This window comes from Platalea leucorodia (assembly GCF_965183815.1).
Source record: "Platalea leucorodia genome assembly, chromosome: 6".
NCBI lineage: Eukaryota > Metazoa > Chordata > Aves > Pelecaniformes > Threskiornithidae > Platalea > Platalea leucorodia.
This window is the reverse complement of record NC_138828.1, coordinates 40,667,926-40,690,728: the sequence shown is the minus strand read 5'-3', so window position 1 is coordinate 40,690,728 and position 22,803 is coordinate 40,667,926. Positions and strand designations below refer to the sequence as shown.

General features: G+C 40.7%; 1 protein-coding gene across 2 annotated transcripts in view; it reads right to left on the bottom strand.

The window, feature by feature from the left end:
* Positions 1 to 22,803, bottom strand: part of RAPGEF2 (Rap guanine nucleotide exchange factor 2) — a 193,458-nt gene that overhangs the window by 132,136 nt on the left and 38,519 nt on the right. For both annotated transcript variants that reach the window (XM_082316308.1, XM_082316309.1), the window contains exon 2: positions 601 to 671. In XM_082316308.1, coding sequence (XP_082172434.1) covers positions 601 to 671 — 71 coding nt within the window. The remainder of the gene's footprint in view (positions 1 to 600; positions 672 to 22,803) is intronic.

Sequence of the window (22,803 nt, the reverse complement as noted above, 5' to 3'; positions counted from 1 at the left end):
GATGTTTATGTGAGGACAACTGAAACAACTACTTAAAAATCAAACACACAGAAGTCTTTACAAAAAATAGGAAGTTCATCTGGAAGTTTTTACTTGAATTTATTTGCTTCATGAAGCATTTTAATAAAAAATATGTGAATGATATTTATTAGTAATCTTTTACTTAGTACTATTTGCATGTGTAGTACATACTTTGAAACTTCCACATGAAAGCAAGCATAAACTGAAACAGAAGCTGAATAACAGACTGTGCTCTCATGATTATTATATTACATAAATGATTTGGACTATATATGGACTTTCATTCAGGACTGGAACTTGCACTCTGTATATAAAGCATTTACTTCTAGTTTGAAAGTCTGAAAAGAAAACAAACACATCCATAATAGAAATCAGAAGGAACAAATAGGGATACCCATATGCACCCACAGAAGGAGAAAGTGCTAGGACAGTAAAGAAGGGAAGAGATGGATGCAGCGATAGCCAGCTTTTCAGTTTGAGGCAGGGTACACAAAAGTAGTGTATAGTTAGCAAACTCACTGGTCCTTTGCTTTATTAGTGCATTAATATATATGTGTTTTTAATGACAAATTATCATACCTCAGCTGATGCTCTCTCAGATTAGACAAGGCTTCCATTCCATGTAAATAGGAATACACAATCTCCAAATCCTACAAACATAAGGAAAACATTATTAGGATTCTCAATTTGGTACAAGCTGTTAAAATACTGTTTATGCAAAGCATCCAGAACTCTCCTAATAGGGGCAGCAGGAATATTTGAAATAACACATTTACAAGAGGTTAAAGGCAAGTTGCAGGAATACTTTTGATTATACGCTGGAACGTGACATGGGGAAGAATGATACGTCCACATCGGAAAATACAAACACAGAAACCTTTCTGCTTTTGCTGTTGTTACTCATGCCCAGGAAACAAGCCTGGTCCAGAATTCCACTAAGCTACTTTGCAGCTACCACTGTCCTGCTTCCCAATGCCAAGGTACCCAAAAACGTTGATTTATTCTGTAAAGCAAGCTCACGAAAATTGTTTTTTTCATGTTCAGGGGAAAATAAAAAAGTACAAAACAGTCTAACAAAATACCCCACTGTACATAAATATTTATAAAATTGTATCTTCTTCAAATGGAAGGTAAACCACAAGCTTAAACAAGAAAAAAAGTTGGCATGAACAGAAAATTATTGGCATGATATAATAAAAAAATATCATAAATACAATCCTAGTTACATGGCAAAGTGTTACATTCAACCATTGTGGACCTCCAATATCCAGCTCACAAAACAACATTAATAAAGATATTAAAACAACATCCAAGACTAAAACTTCTTAAGATGCAACTATAGAAACACTAATGTCAGTCTAGAGGCTTTGCTAATGTTATACTTAAAATCACTACAGCACTTAAGAGAAAACTTCATTTCAGCCCACAACCTCTAGGATGATTTAACTCTGGCTCACGGGTTTGACGCTGTTTCGTTATCCATTTTTTAAACAGGCTAGTTAAGAGACAACGATTATCCACAATTCCTTGAAAAGCAGAGCAGTGGCTCTCGACCACTAGCTGAGGCTGACAAAGTTGAGAATAAACTACCACCAATACCAAACACACTCATAACTTACTGTAAGATGATGTTTTCAAGTAATTGAATATATCAAAGCTATAAATTTATGAAAGCTTTGGTTACTAGGAAATATTTGTAATATTTAAAATCAACTGTGAATTACAGAAATACGTCAGTTTTCAGACATGATGAAAGAATGCTAGACATGGTATTTGGGCAAAGACATTAGGACTGAAGTCACACAGGGAACTTGAATTTAAGTAAGAAAAATGAAAATAAAATCTAGTTAAATGCATTAAGTGTAGAAATGTTACTATACTTGTTTAAACCATGCTACAGACAAGAAAATATACCAGGAGTTACACTCAGTGGTTAAGACTAAATAGATGTCTTTCATTCAGTATCTAATAGAACATGATTTTCTCACAATGAAAACAAATATTCAGTTTAAAAAAGTGAAAGAAATGCACAAGCCAAAATGTTGCCATTTCAGTTGTATTCTGGTCCTTCTGCTCCCTTGCCCTCTAGAGGCTTTGGTCCTCCTGCAGAGCAGAGGACACATCAAGGACAAAAGTAATTATGCATGGTTTGGGATGGAGGAACCTTACACATAGAAGGCTTTGAAGAGAAAATACAGTAGTCGCTTGCTTTTTTTGCCCCCCCCCCCCTTTTTTTAATACTAATAAAAGCATATGAAAGCACGTCTGCCGCAGTCGGTGACCTGCTCACTTGCCAGACAGGCTGGGGGCGACCAGAGCCTCCCGGGAGCCCTGTGCTGGCGGCAGGGCAAGACGCAAGCCCGACAGTCCCCGTGGCACCACTGCCACTCATCCAGACGAGACGGACTCTGGTGCACAAGCCACCGGCTGCCATGGGAAGCTGGGAATGGACCACTAGGGATCAGAAGCCCATAGCAGTGGATTACATGGAAAAGAGCCTAGCCAGAAAGTACTGCTGTAATTCATTTCCAGCAAGCCTGTCTAACAACAAGCAGACACAGAACAGAAGGAGAATAACTCTCTGCCACCAGCTTGCCCTGAGGTTTCTCTCGAGTGGCGCAGATTTTATGTGCGGTAAAGGATTCACAGATGAACACCGAACCATAAAGATTCTGGCTTACAGGGATCCACATATCTAAAAGTGGAAGTGCATGGTAAAAGGGATCCACGGACATTTGGTTTCCAAAACTGCTGGGTGACACAAACCTAGCAACAAAACCTGCAAATGTACAAAGCAGTAAAGAACACGGGTTATGTTCCTTGAGAAATGCAGCTGAAGTGACTTAAAGCAGGGGGAATGCATTTTATCACTGAACAGTGTCATTCTGACCAGTTTCACAAGCCACAGACAAAATCGTTTTAGTGAACGCTTTTCAAAAAAATTAATAATCCCTCTTCAAAATATAAGCATACTTGTCAAATATTTGCAAATACAACATCCCATAGGTCCTCACACCAGGAACTACAGATGGTGGAGCTCCTTGCCTCTGAAATCTGCACCTGGAGATGCACCTGCTGCTAGCTGCAGCACCACAGGGAAGATAAAGTTGAGGACATCTCATCACAGAGATAACCAAGGTGTTTCTTCTGATTTTAAAAAAAAAAAAAAAAAAAAAAAAAAGCAGCAAGAAAACAGACTGGTGCTCCAGGCAGTGGGGTCCTATCAAAGCAAATAGTCATTATAACATTGCAGCTGATGTGCACTGGCATTAAATCGGGCAACTGTTTCTGCGAAGTGTGCTGCAGCCCGTTCGTTAAGCTGTACCTTTCCAGAGGGTGTCTAGCAGGAAAGAGCTCCCTCTAGCACCAAAAGTTTGGCATTGAAATCTAAGCGACAAATAACCAGCATCCTTGCTTTCAATTAAATTCTCCACAATGGTGCAAGGTACAGAAAACTACAGCACAGTCAAAAGAGCTGAATATATTTTCATATATTGTCAGTAGACACTGCACACTTCCAGTCAGTCGGCAGCATTAAAGAGTAGGAAAGCAATTTGGGAAAAAAAAAAAATCAGAATATCAAGTTATTGTCGTTAGGTCACCTTAGTTTTCCATTTATCTCAGGAAAACACAGGAAAAATGCTTTGCTTGCTTAGCAAACATGCTCGTTATCAAACATAAATAGCTGTTTCAACTTCTTAATTAAAAGTGAATTAATGGAATGCAAGAGTCCTTCAGAAATATTTGTGCCAAGTGCTGTAAAATCCTAAATAGATTCCAAATGCTTGAAATGGTGGTGAAATAAAAGCCATTTCACAAAAAAAAATGCGCACACAAACTTAGGCATGTAAGCTATGAAAGTTTTCAATTTTGATATTCCAAAAAAAAAAAAATCTCCAAAAAGCTAAAGTTTTTAAATTCTCACGAAAAGAACTTTGTCTTTCAAGGACATAACCTGCCTTTGTGATTTATGCCAGCTAGTTGAGCAAAACCTTAAAGTAGTAGCTACATTCAACCCCACTGTGATTTACACGAGCATTTCTGCTAGCTTGCAGTGTCCCTGAAAGCTGCCTCTAACCCACAGAATATATAAAAGCACGCAGGTGACAGCAACAGTCTGATGCTGTTTTTGGTTGTGGCTGGTTTTACAATACATATATTCAAATTACCACCAGGTGGCAGACTGAGCCATCAAAACTTCAGAGAAAGTCATTCTTTACACAGTTTCTGCCTTTATTTTAAAAGATACACCTTTATAACAGTTTATGAAAGTCAAGAGAAGCAAAACTAATCGTCATCGATACAATCGGTTAAACATTCTGCTACAGAAAGGACTACTTATACAGAAGCACAGAGGAACCATCAACTTTCTGCTTTCTAGTTTTATCTAGCCAGCAGAATTAAATAAAGACAACTGCAAAAGCAATGCAAAGGCTCAGCTGATCTTGCTATAAGAATCAAGTTCCACATAAAGATTGTAGCAACAGCTTGAAAAACATCTCAATGGAAACTCTAAAACCAAAAATTAAATGCAAAGCACAAATTAGGGCAGTTTTTAAAGCATGTTTTTATTTAAATGAAGGCTAAACAACTGAAATCTAATCTACGCTTAAATTTGTACCACAGCCAAAGCCATATGCTTGGGTTGCTGTGTGTGGAGCAGCCCAAAATTTGTTTAATTCAGTGTTATTTCTTAATTTGTTTATTTCCATGGTGTCAGCTGGCTCAGTTTAAAGTTCTGATTGTACTTTCAAACAAAATGGAGAGACTCAAGTTTTAACACAGCTCAACTTCAATTAGATCTGTAGAAACACATCAGTCTGCAACCGCACCTCTGCTCTCCATTCTAATAAAAATCTGCATATGTTTATGCCCAGACATTTCTATCCATTTCATTTGTGTTTCAAACATATTTGGCAATGCCAGTTACACAAACCAGACAAACACAAACCAGAATATTGGCCCCAAATAGCTTAATGAAGAGATTTTTACTTTAATAAAATGACAGAGATGTGAAAATTTGCTACTTTGGACTGAAAAAGTTAAACCTCTCTAAAAATTGCAGACCTACCCTGGTTTCAGTCCTGGTTTGCATTAAGGTGTGAAACTACAGGCCCAACTCAACTATTCATCCTTGCCACAGTTAGAAAGCAAAATGCTGAGCTGAGAAATTCATTGCTCTTAGTGAGAAATTCACTCATTTCTGTGAAGTGGCAAACAAGTGGAGAGAAGCTTTCATCTTATAATAGTTTGCTTTATTTTAAATCAAAGGGTAAAAATAAAATACAAGCTAATTCCTTAATTCACTGTCTTGGATGAAGGAGAAAAAAAAAAAAAAAGGATCTTTTCAAAGCACCTGATATTCACCTTAGGCTGAAAAAGATCTGCCTCCTGAGCGTACAACAGGTTTTGAAAGGTTGATCTGTGTTAAAACAACCCATCTTTAGCTCACATTCAGCCAACCGCCAGCAGCACACGGGGGAACGCCAGGCCCCGAGGGTGACGGAGGAGCTGGGTGGGCGCACGGGCTCCCGGTCACACCTGGCACCTCCAGACCCCACCCCAAGCCCCGGTTTCACTGTTGTGAAAACGGGAGGTCCCACCCGGTCCCTCCCCACTGCGCTCCTGCCACCTCCCTGGCCCCAGGACCAGCACCTGCTCACAGGGACCAAACTTCACACTTCTCTGTTGGCAGCATGAGACCCACGAGGTCCAGCGTTGGGGTCACGGAGGCAACTGCCCATGCGGCAGGGAGAAGGTAGGACCTCAAAGGCTTTGATGGGTTTAAACAGACCATGAAAACACTGGCAGGGAGGCATTTGTCATTTCTACATGGCTGACTAAACAGTTATTTTAGCTTGAAGTGGAATCTCCCTTTTCTCTTTAAATATTTTAATGCTTTTTTCCCCAAATTGTGATATACTAATAAGAGCAGCAATGCCAAGTTTTTTTTCCTAGCGAGCAATTAAGCCACAATCCAAACCCAGGTTGCTGAAGTCCTGCCTCTCTTAATCGCAGCAGGATCCTGTCTTTTTCCCTTTTCTTCTTGCATCCAGCACCTGAAATCATTTGACCCTCAGCCACTCAGGTAGCTATACCAAGCATTTATATATTCTTTTTTCCTCTAGCATTGATTTAGCAGCTGCCTGCCTGGCTGCCTGGACTGGCTCACTGAGGCCAAAGCAGTGCCAGCCTCGCCAAAAGAAACAGACTGGACTATAGCAACATCAATCCCATCTAGCTTAAACAGAAATTTCTGTGTCCCCAGAAGAGACATGTCTGCTCCTAAGTAGGTTCGTTCACATTTGGTTCACGCTACCATGCCAGGCTCTCACCAACAGCAGCTCAGGAGACAATACAAATTACTGCCTTCAGAGACAGCAACCTCTGAAGGAAAGGCAGGGCAGGTGGTGGTGGGGGGGAAGCTATGTCAGTTACCCCAGCCAAACCTATCTCCAAAGGCAAAACCTTACCCTAAGGGTGACCTCACATCTTGCAAATATTAAGCTGCCAAAAGACAGGAGCAAAACCACAAAAAACAACTTACACCATGACAAAAAAATCTGGTATTACTGATACTGAAATCCCTGCCACGCACACATGAAGACGAAGTATTCATCATCACCTCCAGCTTCCCAGCAGTGGAAAAAACCTAACACCGTCACAGTTGCTGTGCAGGAGCATGCCCAGGTATGCATGGACTTATCAGTGAGCAATACCACAACTAATTTGTTGAAGAGATTAAAATGAAGTATTTGCCATGTACTATAAATTTTTTACATTCTTTTTCTTACATCAGGACCTTCATATTCAGGGGTGGAGGGCTGCCACATGGGAAGCCTGCCAGAATCCAAACCATCAGACTACAATTTAAGATAAATTATTCTTTTTAACTTCACTGTAAGCTACCACAGCATTTTTCTGCAAGCCATTCTTACTAGTGTATGGCATGCTACATAGAGATCCATGGCTTAAAAAAACTAAAGCCAAAGTTATAGAAAACAATTTATTGACTCGATGCTGAATTGGCAGCTACACAGATATAAATTAAAATATTGAAGTAAGTGAAATTACATTTGTCAAGTCACCCAAATTGGTCCTTTTGTGAATGAAATCCCATAGGCCATATTTTAAGTATGAATCTAGATTATGTAATTTACTTTTGTAAAGTTACCTGAAACAACTATTTCCTTTATATCAGTCTATTTTGAAGTATATAAAAAACTGTAAGCTATCAGAGGCTAATAAAAATTCATTCCTGAACGTAGAATAAAACTGCTAATTCTTAATACATTCAGTTTCTAAGTATAGTCTAGGGTGCAAAGCTTGGTCTATCAGTTTTGCATATGAAACAATTAGCATTTTCTTTAGCCAAACTTGGTATTTTTAATACTGAAGTCTGAATTTTCAAACAGAAAGGCTAAAGAATCAGGTGATGCTACTCTGTTCAACGGTCTCACAGCAGGATTGAAGAAGTTCCTATCCTGTTCCTCAACTACATTTAGCACAGTTTCAGATCCCATTTGCCCTTCTCTACTCCTGTGGGACTCCTGCTTTCCCGCTGAGAGCAAGCCAGACCTATCCAGTCATCATCCAGCCCAACACAGCCCTCCCCTTCCTGAGGAGCAGCACCATCAGCTCGCAGACAAGCTGCAAGCCTGGAAACTCAACGTTCATGACACAGATTCAAGAGGACTCAGCTCAGCAGAGTTGCTCTGATAAGCACCATCCATCACACCATGTTGCCATTATCATTTCTTCCTTTTTTTTGCTTGGCACAGGAAAAATGTAAAAAGTGGAGGGGTGGGAAGCAAGAACAAGTAGCATTGGAGACAGGTGGGGAGCACAGCCAGGGACGGGGTAGGAAGATTGTAGTAGAGCAGCTTTGCTGTCCCCAGTTTGCCCCTCACCAGCCTAGTCTACCTTTTCATAAACTGCCTGTTTCAGGCAATAGCTTGGCTTACCTCAAAACCGCAGCTCTCCAAGATAATGATGAGACAATTTGAAACTGAGGAGTTTCTAAAAACAAATACCTTCTTACTCATACTCCAAACAGGTGACTGGGATTTAGAGGCAACTTGAATTTAAAGGTCTGTTAGAGCCATCACATGCCAAATTAGTTATCTGTACTTCAGCCGAATGTGTTAATGGCCACTAATTCAGGAAATTTATGACAAAACATTACCCCACAGTAACCAGCCATGACTAAGCTTGGGAATCGGCCTTCCTCAGAAGGGCAGTTTACAGGCTGTCAAGCCAGCCCAAGTCTTCACTTCCTGTGCTTCAGCTAGGCAGTGGGAAAGGAATATGGGATGTATTGATCGTGTTAAGACTTGTTGACACACAAAAATTGTTATTTTTAGCTCCACTGTGGGGACAGTGGGGACATTTGTTTTGCGTTACAGGGAGAATTTTTAAACTGGATTAGAAACAACAGGAATAGGCAATTTTAATCTGGAACTGAAGTACCCGCACATGAAGCTAATCAGGAACAACTCTAAAACCTTGTTTAAAAAAAAAAAAGGGGGGGGGAGAAATCTCTTTTTCCTGGTTTGTCTTAACTGGGAGTTGTTTTGGCGGACTTGGCAGTGCTAGGTTAATGGTTGGACCTGATGATCTTAAAGGTCTTTTCCAACCTAAACGATTCTATGATTCCATAAAAATATGCTTCTCCAAAGACTTCAACTGCATTACTGCCTCAAAGTCAGAGGCTGGAGAAACACCATAGGATCACACTAAAACAGTTGTGGAGAAACAAGATGTTTCAATGTGATACTTAAATTAGCCTTCCTATCTTTTAAAATATATTTTGTTTGTTTTGTGGATTATTTTCTTTTTAAATAAGCTTCAAAAGACAATTTCATTACACGTTTATTTTTGCATTTTAGAATTTTTTTCTAATGGGAAGTGGGTTAAAAACCTCTACTTCCATGTAATGCCTCACAGATTTACATATAATAATATAAACAGGTTTTGGTTTTCAATCTTGCCAGCGGAACCTGCTCAAATGTATAAAAATGAGTTGGCAGGTTCAATGACCCACCCACACTAACAGACTTTAACACGGGCTCAAGATTAGTACAATTGATTCAAAATATCCTGCTGGCCATAAAGCTTTTAGCAGAATAAAGTGAAGAAATTAAGACATTCATGATTATAATCATCCCATAAGATGGGGATAAACGTGGAAAGGGTAGACGGGAAATTAAAGCCTGCCATCTCGTAGAAGTCAGTGAACGAACTAATGAGCATAGGAAATTACAGGGTAGCGCCATGCATTTCTTTTCTGCCTTCCAGACTCTCCGAAGTCAGACAATTAAATGCTTAACATAAAAGCCTAAGTTCTCTAGTCAAAAATCCAAACGTTGGTTGCATGTCCAAATGCAAACAAAATGGTTTCACTACAAAAGATCTCTCCTACTGACTGCACAGTCCATAATTATGAAAGGCACTTAAGTTATTCACAATTAAAAATATATATAATTGCCTTTTCGTGCCTTTTCAATATTTATAGCCAACAGTTGGAAGCTTGTATTAAATCTGCTCTCTCCTTTTTCACATTCACATCTTCTGTGGCAGAGTTATGCCAGTTCCTAGGGGATTTTTTTTTTTTTTGTAATGCTAAGGAGAGTCTCAAATTGTTTTGAGACAGTCTGTTATTTGTCCCATGTTTTCCATTGGCTATATGGAATAAGACTCAATAGCCTACTAAATGAAAATCAATCTTGTACTAACAAATATATCAGCTACTAAATACAATGGGACTTATTTTTAAACAACTACTTGCAGCAGAGATGAGTTTTATAGAAGTTTATCCAAATACAGATGACTATATGATTGGCAGCTTTTAAACAACAAAATTTGTTTTTTTTTTAAAAAAAAAAAAAAAAAAGAGGAACAAAGAACCAAACAGGGAAAATGTAGTGATACACAAGCGTCCTGGATTAAACAGCCAAAAAGTAACTCCTAGTTGGCACCTAGCTGTGATGACAGATGCATTTTAAAGGACCTCAGCCTAGAGAACGACATCAAGAGCAGCAACGAGCACAACCAGGAAAAGGAGACCACAGACTATCAGGTAGGGTTACCTACTAAAAACAGGGTTAGTGGTTAGCTGTGCTTAGAGGAATCTCCAAGAGCTGTCAGAGCAAGATTCAGATGTGACAATTCTCAGACACGTTTGCTGGTGGTGGGTTTTTTTAGGGTGCTTAATTAGTCTACAGGTTTCAAAACAGCCAGGGTTAATATCCATTATACCAGTTTAAGAACAAGGACTGTAGTCCAGACAATCTAGGCATAACTAAGCCAGTCAAACAAATTGCCATGAAGGAAGCACATCACTTGACCTGGCCTAGATAAAATCTTGATACCATCTTCCTCATAATGGGCAAGAGCAATCTATTTTCTGAGAAACCTTAATTTCTGTAAAGTTTACATCACAGTACTTCAACATCATCTGATCTGAATCTGATCTGAATTCTCTCAGTGCCAGGAGGCACACAAGGCGCGAACATCGTTCTTCCACTTCGATCGGTCTGCGGCTGCGTGCTCTGGAGTCCCAAGGGCCACAGCGCAGTCTTCTGTTGGTTTTTTCCTCAAGACATGACCGATCCAGTTCCATCTCCTCCTCCTCCTCACTTCATTAGTGATTTTCGCCATCTCCGAGTTGATGCTCGTTGCTTCTGCAACTTTTTTTTTTTTTTTTTTTTTCCTCCGGGAGGAGGTAGTTGGCCTCCTGCCCAGCCCCCATGACTTGGAGGGCCAGTGGATTTTCTGTCAGGGTGGCCTTCCCTTAGGCTGCGTTGGTTCGCGGCACCTTCTTTAATTTTGTCCGGTGCACCCTCCAGAGAGGGATCCCCTATCCACCACCCAGGGGACGCACCTTCTAGCCGTGCAGCCCCAGCCAAAGGCCAGGGGACGCGCCTTCTAGCCGTGCAGCCCCAGCCGAAGGACTTCAGCATCATAGCCAAGTAATAACCACAGCTACACAGTATTCCTTCTTCAAGTGAATCATTAAAAAGACTGTGATTTTTAATGATCCCAACAATGTACACTTTGTAGTATACTGGTATTCTTAGCGTACCAGGCTTGTTAAATGGTATTCCAAATCACAAGCAAATAAGTTGCAGTGATTAAATTAAAGAGCTGTCATTTGTCAACTGACCTGCGATAACTGCTCACGTGAACATTTTAAGCTTCACATTGCAAACAAGCTTTGTAAATTTAGTAAGATGCTACGGCAGCAATGTTGTTTGGCCAATGAAGGGGTAACCCAGTAAGCCTACCTGCGCACAATCACCTGTGACCATCTGTCTGCATTTGAAGCTGTAATGGTCCCAACTGCTCACGTTTCATCTGACTTCTTAGGAATAATGGCATTTTATCTTGCTTTTAAAACAAGACCTTGGAATAGACCTCCTTGTGCCACTGGGACACAGAATCCCAGCAATGAACCGGGGGTTTTAGCACTGTCCTGAGTGCTGAACATGCTCACACTCCACCCTCTGCTTGTTGCATTTCTCCCTTGCCAAGCAAAAAAAACAACCAACCAACCAAACAAAAAAAAAAAAACCAACCAAACAAAAAAAACACACCAAAAGCAACCCAGAAACACAAACCTCACACCCTGGTTGAAAAAAACCAGCTCCCAAGCACAATTCAATCCCAACCCAGCCAGCAACACACTCATTTCCAGAATCACCCAGAGCATCAGGATCTCCACCTGGTAAACTAGGATTTTCTAGAAGCCCCCAAGGCCAGGGGAGACCCCGACCGCCCCCTCCAAATGTCACTTGTTGCAAACAGCCACCACCGACCCGGGGCTGAGCCGGTGAGGAGCTCCGCACTGCAGCTCGCTGGCTTATTACCATGACAACTCACATCCAGAAACAAAAGAACCAGCACGCGCTGGAAACTGCGCTCTGCCAGAACTTGCAACAGAAATATCTCGGTAGTACTATAATCAACAGAAAATACAGTGAGTTATTTTCTGTGGCTGGCCTACAACCATTTCATATTGCTGGCTTACAACCAACCAAAGCAAAAAAACAAAACAAAACAAACAAAAATAAAGTTTGCCTTTCCAACCACAGAGGCTACAGCGGGTATTAGCTGAAGTAAAACTGCACCATTCCTTTTCACTTTGGACAGTTTTGTTTTTATTTAAGAAAAATAACGTTGTCCAGTTTCTTTATATTTATGAATACAAAAAAGCAGATACAATAAAAACATGAGGAAGGGGGAGAAAAGATTATGCCACAGCTAATTTTGAAGGTTTATACCCTGATATGCATCTTTTATATTCATGTGTTTAAACAAAGCATTAAGATTCATTTAGATAGATACAATTTTCCCAATATTCAAACATACAACTCCTCTTAGTTAGCTTACACTTTAAACAAAAGCTTTGTCATTTGATTTCATGTTTTAAAAGAAGATAGCAAAGAATCACATTTATTTATTTTTTTGGAGCAGCTGAACTTACAGCGGCATATTTCAGAGCATTTTTTCCAACAGTTATTAATCCTACTTGAAGCATCAACAGTAGGTCACATGAAAATTATTCCCAGACTATCAGGCAAATGATCACACTGAAGTACGTATTTGCATGTCAAATCAATCCGCACCCAAAAATACATCTCAAAAGCTGCTGATGGTCACATCCTCCCAGAGCTGGGATTACTCCTCTGTGCAAAAGAGGCAAACAGTAGAAAAATGCTAAAGTACTTCCCACAGAATAATCTCCAAGCCTGAATTTATTTGCTAGCTCAGGTATTTCCTGAAACAGAAGCTGCATTTAATAGCTCCCAATGTTTTTGTTTGTTTGTTTGTTTGTTTTCCTTCCTATGAGCAATGGTAGGATTCTGAAAGGGACCTGAATTTTAGGTTGGTTTTTTTTAAGTCTCACTTGGGAATGAATCAATTTCTATATCTCAGATGGGCTTACTGGCAACACTGCTCTGATCCAACTTGAGCAGATTTTTGGACTCTTAGAAGCAAAACACCAACCACCTAAGAAATTTTCAAGTCAAATGGGGAAAAACCCATACAGGTCAAACATCTGTAGGGTTATGGTGGTGGTGAAGCACAGCCCCTCTCAGGTCGCCACCCTGCAACCTAAATGCAGCTCAGAGTACCATAAAACCAGATGGAAAAAACAAACTGTCTTCCATTGCTGAATAGGTTGGACTTTCTCTTGGGCACTCGGAAAGCATCTGACGCCTCAGTGAGCCAACCCCACTTGCCAACACCACGACCTCTTTGACTAAGGCTAATGCTCTGACCCTTTAATGGTCTAAGTCCAACGAGCAGAGGTCACATGCGTGCCTGCAGTCAGCCCACGTGAGGCTGCACCAGCACGAAGGGCACACAGGACCACCCCGGCTTGGCGGCAAAGCAGGCGGATGAGCTGGGTTCAGCCCATCTGCTCTGCCTCTGCCTATTAAGATGAAGTGACACAGAGCAGCTTCAGCCAATGTAACGGATCACTGCCCTTACGGGGAAGGGCTCAACGCTCTTGATTGCGTCTTACCCAGCATTGCACCCATGAGGGAAAACCATCAGGCACAGCGCTGAAGCTTAAAGAATATGAGAGAGAAGTCACACAATGAAACTTCACTGGAACACTCTGCCAGCCCTTAAAAAATCCCTTCTGGAGGGAACAAGCCATTCAAACTGGTTTGGCTGTACTGTTAAACCGTACTCTGAGGGAATCTGGAAACACCCTTCTCTTTAACATCCCCCATTAGCAGCTCTAGATAGCTCTTTCTCAGCACTTTGAAATCCCTTTCATATCATCACACCTGCTGAAGGGATCCATCAGATCTAAATCCACTTCTGTGCATCAGACAGCTCAACATCAAGACGTAACACCTATATCGTTTGTCAGATCTCCCACTCTATGCCTTAAAACATTGCATTTGTGCCACAGGTTACAGAGATGGTCATATGGACATGATTTTCACTCACTCTATCACACACACATGAGATCCTGAAAAGGCTAGAAGCTGTGAATAAAGCTGCTTACTCCGTTCCCTGACTTGGCTGGCTCTGTATTTTTTATTCACTAACTTTACCCACAACTGTAATGAGAGAGAGACACTGCCAGCTATTTCTTTGTGACCAGGGGCTTCGTAGTTAAGAATACAAGGCAACCCAATAGCAGTGACTGCTTACAGCTGGTCTACAAACTGCCTACTGAACTAGAGTTTAATTTCTAATAACTGCTAATGAGACATCTCTGGCCTTCACATCACAACTGATTTTTTTTTTTTTTATTTATTAACTGAAGTTCAAGAATGTCCCCTCCACTTGTTATACTAGTTTCTCCCCTCCACCAGCCCCAACAAAGACAGACATTTACAAGTCGGCGGGTGGTGCAGCTGCCAAAGGACCAACAGCAAGTGTTGTGGGATAGAGAAACCAAGCACACCAACACATGAAAACCCCATCCACAGGACAGCAGCAGGTAGTCTCTCAGAATCTTAATCCAACCCATATTAAAGGGAAACAGGTTTTTCAACCTCCATAATCTTTCCAGAGCAGTATCATGTGTCACATGCTTTGCTTAGTGTAAATTGAAAAAGAGTTAGAGACATAACACTGAATTCCTCATGTATAATAAAATGTATACCCTTGGTTTTATTTGGCCCAGATCTTAAGCATCATTATTCACAAACTTTTAAACCAAGTCTTGTTATGGGAAAGCTTAGCGGTTGTTTTGCAAACTAATTTAGACTGAGCATATGACAGCCATCAATTTACCAAATCTTAACAAGATATTGCTTATCAACTGATGAGCAAGTGATATTTGTTCTTAAACACTGAACTCATACCTTCACAGCAGCTTAAAGTCATGTGTTTGAACTCCAAAACTGGACATTAACAGTATGCACATTCCTTGTTAGAGATTACTGCTTATCTCCTGAGTTAGTAATTTACCGCTGAGTCTGACAACTGACTTTTAACACTAACAGCAACCCCAGGCAGAACTCAGCTAAAGCACGGCAGTGAAACATGGCGCCCCTCCCCAAAGCCCTCTGATGGACAATAGGTGTGATCTCTCCCACTGCTGCCCCACAGAAGCTATTACAAACCCAACCCTAAACAGGTTTGAGCACCACGTCAGTATCTAAGCATTCCTAAGAGCACACTAAGAAATATGACCAACATTAATTACCTGCTTGCACAGCCCTAGAATGTCCTAAAACATGGAGAAGATACAAACACCTTTCCGCTCCTTTTCCTGAGTCTGGCACAAGAAGATAGGAGTGACAAATGTGATTTCAAACAGCAACAAACATTTCCTAAAGATACAATGGCCTAGGATGATGCTGGATGACAAGTAATGGGAGACCCGTGCAGAAGCACTGTCTACTCCTCCAGGAGCCAGCTGGTAGCCAGGAGGCTTATTCAGGAGCATCTGGTGGGACTTGTGGCTGCACCATGCTGAGCCACACTCCCGAGCTTTGGGCACAGAGGAAAAGGAATGATTAGTGACAGTGTGACTAAAAGCAGAGGACTTCTACAAAGGCTGGGCCCAGTGGCTGAGGTAAATCAGCTCCGGGCTGTAGAGGGTTGGGAGGGTGAGGCACGAGGACACCACGCCCGTGGTGTTCGGCACAAGGAACCGAGATCCAGGCAGCCTTGTTATTAGCTTTGGCCTCCACTGGCCTTCTGCTGGTACCAGTAGAGCTAATAATTACTGTTTCTGCTCTCTGCTCTCCAATTCCACTGGGAAGGGCTCATTAAGTCAGGAGCTTGGCAATACCCACAACAGTCTCCATACATCTAGACAGCACTTCTCTGCTGGCAAAATAAGCCACAGAAACCCTGGAGAGTGAGGTGCAGGAAGTAGATCCACACGGAATCGGTGCAAGAACTACAGAGCTGGATCAAAACTAGCTCTGTGGAAATCCAAGGTGTCTCTGCATCCTGCTCACTGCCCCCAGGTCTAGAAACCTAGCTCAGGAGTTACTCACACGATCCCTGCATCGTCACAAGCTTTCCTCAGAGAGTGCCTGCTGCCTCTATGCAGTGCTGCGTCTCAACTAAAGCATCTGGCGGGACCTGACATCTCTTTGAAAGATCATCACAGCACGTGTAATCCAGATAACAACCGACAGGGAAGCCTGTAAGGGTTGAGACTTTCTCCTTTTAAAACAACATCCTCAGTTACATTTAACACAGATCATGATTATTATTTCTAGTGTCCAACATATCAAAGCATGGCTTGTCTGTTGGATTTTATCTATTTAATCTGCAAATGGTTAGTAGCCCCAGGCAATTGTCTAGTTCAAGAAACAGTAGTCAGACTGTAAACTTTTCATCTGCAACGGGTGATACAACTACAGTGGTTTCAGGTTATAAAGTCCTTGTTTCTACGTACAGGGCCCATGCATTACATCCAAGCACTTCTGCCAAAACATTAGCCCCTCCACCTTCCCTCCCTCATCAGCATTTTTAACCCATTTCACCAGTTCCACTTTTTCATAAAGATCTGAGGATTTTTGCTCCTTCACGAACCTAGCAATTGCTGTAGACTGGCAAATATGTCTATCATTTGCTTTTTCCTCATCCTTAATTCAAAGAAATTAGTTCATTACATTTCTATTACAGTCCCTTCTATATTTTTTACTAATACTAGCATTTAGCCACAACAGGCAGGCACATGGTTGATGGCCAGCATAAAAATGAATTAGAGGCCTCAAAGCAGCTGCTACAGGGCAAACAGCCCTAAAAAACTACCAGGGGAGAAAAGAAATTGTCACCTCTCTTGGCAGTCTCAGATACTAGAAAAAGACTGAATGAATGCAGCAGCGGCTCCAAGGCCCCACGCATTTTATGGCCAGCCAAATCCTGCAAAATCTGGTAAAAGTTCTATGTAGGTTCCAGCTGTACTTTTAACTAAAGCTTTTTGGCACTTGTGAAGGTACGGGAAGCAGCCAGGAGCTCTAGAACAAGTACATCGGCTGGATATGTCTATGAAAACAATCAGCAATGCAATAATTTTCTTGAAAATTTTATGTCTACTTTATGGCTGTTCTCAAATAGGGGACCCCACAGCTTCCTTTCCTTCCTTACTTTGAGGGCAGAACACCAAGATTGCACTGCTTATCCTTGATATTTATTCTTCCATGACTGAATGGACTAGCAATAAAGCAAGATTTGGCTGTGGATCGCTGTCACAAGCAACAGATTTCAGCTATCTGCAGTTCACAACACCTCGACCCCACTTCAGCCAAATCCTAATTGCTCACTTCCATTTAGTACATACAGTGGCCCAAAACTTGCCTTGAAAAAGCATGCACTTTGGGGGAACCTGCACCCACTAGCATCCTTGGCTTCCCCCACCAAATTGAAATCCTGCCCCGGAGGATTGGAAAGGCCTTTTTGCCACCTCCCAGAGATCACTTTACAATCACAAGCTATGTATGACGCAGCACATGTACTATGTGCTCTCTCCTGCCAACTCTGCTCGGGTGGGTACTGTACAGATGAAAGACGATGCTGACAGACAGAGACAGTTGCTTCTCCAGTTTCCACAGCAAGTTTTACTAGAGGAGATTCTCCAATGTTACAGTCATGATTTAGCTGGCTCTGTACAGTTGTACAGTTGTCTCACCCAGAGGTCAGTTCTGCACTTTTTTGCCATTGACTTGCACTCCTTTATGCTTCTTCTTTTTTTTTTTTTGAAGACTTATGAATTAATTTGTTTCATGGTTTTGGTGTTTTGGTTGGGTTTTTTTAAAGCATTGAAATACTACATTTTCATTTTAGTATATCAAGAAGTCATGGATTTCTACCCACATAACCTGAAAATACAGAGCAGTTTCCTTCCAAGGATATCTTGATTTTCTTTCCAACGGCACGTGAAAAAAGTCTAAACTCAAGATTGAATGCAAGAACGCATATTCTCTGAAATTATTAACTTGCACTGTGAACTTACAGAACATACAAGCTGAGTAAGAGGTTGGCTATTAGAGGTTAGCTATTTACTAGGTTAAGGTTACAGTCACACACAGTGCACGCAGGGAGCACAGCTGTCCACGGAAGTATATGCAAAGACTATTTGCCCTTCAGTGAACCAGCTGATAATTCCACATAGTTTACGGTCAACAACGTTTCCTTAACTATATATCTTGGGGATAGCAGGGGTGTCAGGCAGGGGGCTCCTGTGGCATTTGTGGGAATGGTCACAACAGTGAGGGTGCAGGGAGATGACAGCACAACACTACGCTCAGGCTACTATAAGAAAGCCTACAGATCAACTTTGTACCGTGCTATGTAACAGAGCTTTATGGAATTACTTCAAAAATATTAAGTGCTTTGGTAATTAATTACATCAATTTTATATTTTAAACAGTGGAATAACGGAATTTTTTTATTTTTTTTTTTTTTAGCAGCAATGTTGTATAACAGATCCTTAGGTATTTCTCCTTTTTAGGCTTTGGCAATAGCCGAGCACCTTGTGGCATCGGCATGGTCTCACTTGGTAACTATGGGAGTTTATATAAGGCTAACCGCTCTTATTTTTGCTGCGAGTGATTTAGAATTCCCAAGGGACAGTTGAAGGAGAACAAATACTGTACTCAACACTGATCCAGAGACATACCCAAAAAAGAAAGCACAAGTCCCAGTAATAAACTAATTGAGTTGTAGCAGGCCTGATTTCACAGAGACTTTGCAAAAGTTACTTAGAATTCTCTTTTTCATTCAATTAAACCTAGGAAGTCTTTAAAAAAATTAAAATAATTTTACAAAAGTAATTTGAGTGGAATTATAAAGGTTTATCAGCAAAGAAAACTTGGCTTTAAGCTTGATTTTATGCCATGGCAGAAAAAAAAACTCAGTACTGTGCTAACAGCTTTACAGAAACTGATTAAACTTGCAAACGTGATCTAAAAAAGTCGAAAGATAATTCAGAGAAGAGAGATAGTAACAACTAAAGTTGACACAAAGGACTAGTTTTTCAAAGGTACAAGTGCATCAAGGACCCCATCTTTTATTTCAATACATTTATTCTTTTGATTGAAGAAAGAAGCCTTTTGTACACAACCCGTATATGCCTCAGTTTTCACCACTTTTAAGCCCGCTAGCTAGATTTAAACCTATTTGACAGCATGGAAGATTTACCACAGGAAGGGAAGAAATCAAGAAATGCAAAGAAATTGGAAGCAACCAGCTGAAGGGCTGGGAAGCACACAGAAGGCACAAGCTGGGAACATCAAACACGAAAACACAAATATTTACACACATTCTTTATGCTCACAGAATAACTTCTTTTTAAAAATTGAAAAACCTGTCAAGTACTTCATACCAACGCAAGTGACCTGAAACAGAAGTTCAGCTTTTCCAGGCTTTCTAAATTAAAGTTAATATTTAATACTGAGTTTCCCTTAGTATGGCTACTAAAAGTGAGTTATATGTTAGCAAATCAGAGCACCCTACTTGCTTTCAAGTTATAAATATACTTTTATGTTGCCTCCAAATAAAATGTGACTCCAAGAAAAACAGAGCTTTATTAGTTTTTAACCAAATACAGCTTACCCAGGTTCTCAGACCTTGTGAAAAATAATGCTTAGATCTCTGATGGGTAACATTTTGCCCAACAAACAAGTAAAGGACAAGCTCAAGCTTTCACTCTTGGCTCTCACGGCAAGCTGGCAGAGGGTTCGGGGGGTGAGCTGGAGAAGCTTGAGCATTTGGCAATGGAAGACCAAGAAGTCAATATCTGGCTGTCTGACAAGACAATTTTCTGGCTGTAATCTCATTCTCTTAAGCAAATTAAAACAAAAAATGCTCTCGTTGCCCTTCTGGCTAATGGCATTTCATTCACTCAAACAGCCTGCTGTTTGAGTGCTTAATACAAGTATTACGAAGAATAAGTTTTATTTCTGACCTCAAGCCAGCAGAGGAAAGTCTCAGAGACCTGGAATGCACTCACAACACTGAGATGGCTCACATGTGTCCAGATTAACTCCTGGAGTGTGTTCTGTTGGTGAGTGCATGCTTTACTAAAAACAACATACATCACATATGGAAAAAGGTTCATGGGCTGACAATTTATCCAAAGAACAAAAAACCCCTGACCAAGCAGTGTAAAACAAACAAGAAATATTCCATTGCCTCTTGGTACGCGGCTCTGGTGTCAACATTTTTATTCAGGATGTCATATTAATGAAAGGGATGAGGAGGCAAATCAAACAACCTCTTTTGACAAGTACAAATGTGTCAGCAAGAAGTGATACCATGTGATTGTCCGAAGTCCTGGATGCCATTAAAGAACTGTGTTACTGTAGAAATACATTTTGAAATTAAAATACTTGATTTAGCCTAGCAGTAGTTCACAGTTTACAGGCACCCATAGTCAAGTATCAGAAGACGCAATAACATGCCTGCGCTTTTTAAAGTCTTTTTTTTTTTTTTTTTCTTTTTAACATCTCTTATATGAACATATTAACACCGAATCCCACAGTTAGTATGTTTTTAGAAGGTTCTGCTTCAGGTCCATGTCTTACAAAAACTGCTTAAATATTTATAAGCTTTTTACACAACATAGAGAGCAAAAGTAACTGAATAACCTCTTACTGCTAATACATCTGGTTGTCTCCACTGTTTCCTACCTCACCATTAGACTCCCGGGAAAACACAGTAACTGTTTTGAGACCAAGCACAAAGACGTCCTAATTATTAGAAATCCCTCAACAAACCTAAGCAGCACAGCAAGATTAATACAGTCACAAGACCCAGAGATTAATCTATTTACCAAAGAATCTGTGCAACGAAGCAGTCTAATACTAAAAGATTACTGAAGATAGATTTTCAACAAGAAGGGTGAAGAGACCTAAACAGTGCAAAACATCTCCCTAATAACGGCTTCTTTTAAAAATAAAAATACGTTCCAGAGGGAAAAGATATTACCTTGCTGACTTTTAATAATAATGTCTCATTTAAAAAACTGAACTCTCTAGATGGGTTAAATCAAGAGCCAAAATTACTATAAACACATTAAAACATATGCCAAGTAACAAGCTGACCAGTAAAATAAGTCCTTTGTTTTTAATTACATTTAAAGATCAAGAATGGATGCCAAAAAAAAAAAAAGCCTTACTTGACTCCCACCTCTCAAAAAAAATCCCGTATCTTAGAACAGCATAATGTTTCAAATCAGTAAACTAAAGCCAAATCTTAATAGAAAGTAGGAAAAAAGTTTAAAACTCTAATTGTAAAAATATTATCTATTCAGTATATTCCACAATTCAGATATGGGATTCTCTCCCATCATATAACTACTTTAAAGGGAAGGAAAACCAATCAATGTCAGATCTAGAACAGAAACTTTTTACTAAGCTTAAGAAAACCAGCTGATCAGCTCATCCTCACTGAAGTGAAAGAAGGCTCTGATGTACCCAGACTTGATGACCAGGTGGTCAAGCAAACATCACGGGTCAGACTTCCAAATCCCAGTTCAACAGAAGATGGTACAGTGAAAGTCAATAACCCAGAACCTGGAACAAGACAATTCAAACTAGAAATTTCAGGGGCTATTGGAGTCTTTGTTTTCTCTCATAGATTGTGAAAAACAAACATTCAGTACGCTTACCCAAAGGATTCAGCAAATCCTATCGCTTTACACCAGGACCAGATAGCTTTCAAAAGATGCATGCACTATAAAGTACAGGTATGCTACAGAAGACACCAGAGGAGTTCCCATATGTTGTAGAGAAACTCAGATTGATCTTAACACATTCTTGATTATTTAGTCAGAGACTTCCACTAGCATGAATTTTAAAGGTATGTTCTTAATAAAAAGAGTATTTCACATGAAAAACTTTAAACAAACCTAGCCCTGTTGTCACTTGAGTTTGCACTGAAAAAAAAAAAAAAAGGTTCACTCTTAATGCTCCTATCATCCAATATTTTCCATTTAGCAAGTTGTTTGTGGGTTGTTTTTTTTGGGGGTTGTTTTTGGTTGTTGTTGTTGTTGTTTTCCTCCCCCCCCAGCATGACCTTGATGGTCCTAAGAGGACATGCTACACAAAGGGAGCACACGCTGGCCTAAGCTGTATTCCCCGCTTCACAGGCTATGGTCTTTAAAGTGACACCTGACTGAAACAGGACGGGGAAAGAGGTCCCGGCTGCTTATCCACAGACTTTCAGCGACCCTTAACGAAGCTCAAGATGCTCTCCATAAGCCTCCGTAAGGGAGAGCACCTGCATGAAGACAGAAATCCTTCCTTCCATCTAGGGCATCCAACAGAGGGGGAAAATGAAGATAACAGAGGGATTAAAAACCTATTACAGCTCCCAAATTCCATGCTCCAGTTTCAGGGGCGGCCAGCTGGTCACAGAGCCCAGAGGAGCACTTCCCAGCTGAAGAAACCGTACCACCAGACAGTGGTGCCCACTCACTGCTGTGCCCTCGGCAATGCCCTGCCCCAGTGACCCGGTGAGGACGGTACAGAAGCATCTGCTGGTAAACCAGGCTGCGCAGGCAGATGACCCACCTGAGGGGAGCATACGAGTAGAAAGCATTCAGTGGAAAAGAAGTATAACAGGGCAGGAACTTTTCCCTGCATACTGAACTTACTTAATGTTCAACCCTCAGTCATCAGAAACTGCAGGCCTGTGGAAATAGATCTTTTTGATGCAGCCAAACATAAGTGTGATATAAGAATCCACAAGAAAACTAAGGGCTATACTATAGCTTAAGTTGTCAGTGCTACATTTATACCACACCTAACTCAATTTTAGGAGCAAGTCGTACTAGCCACATCCTCC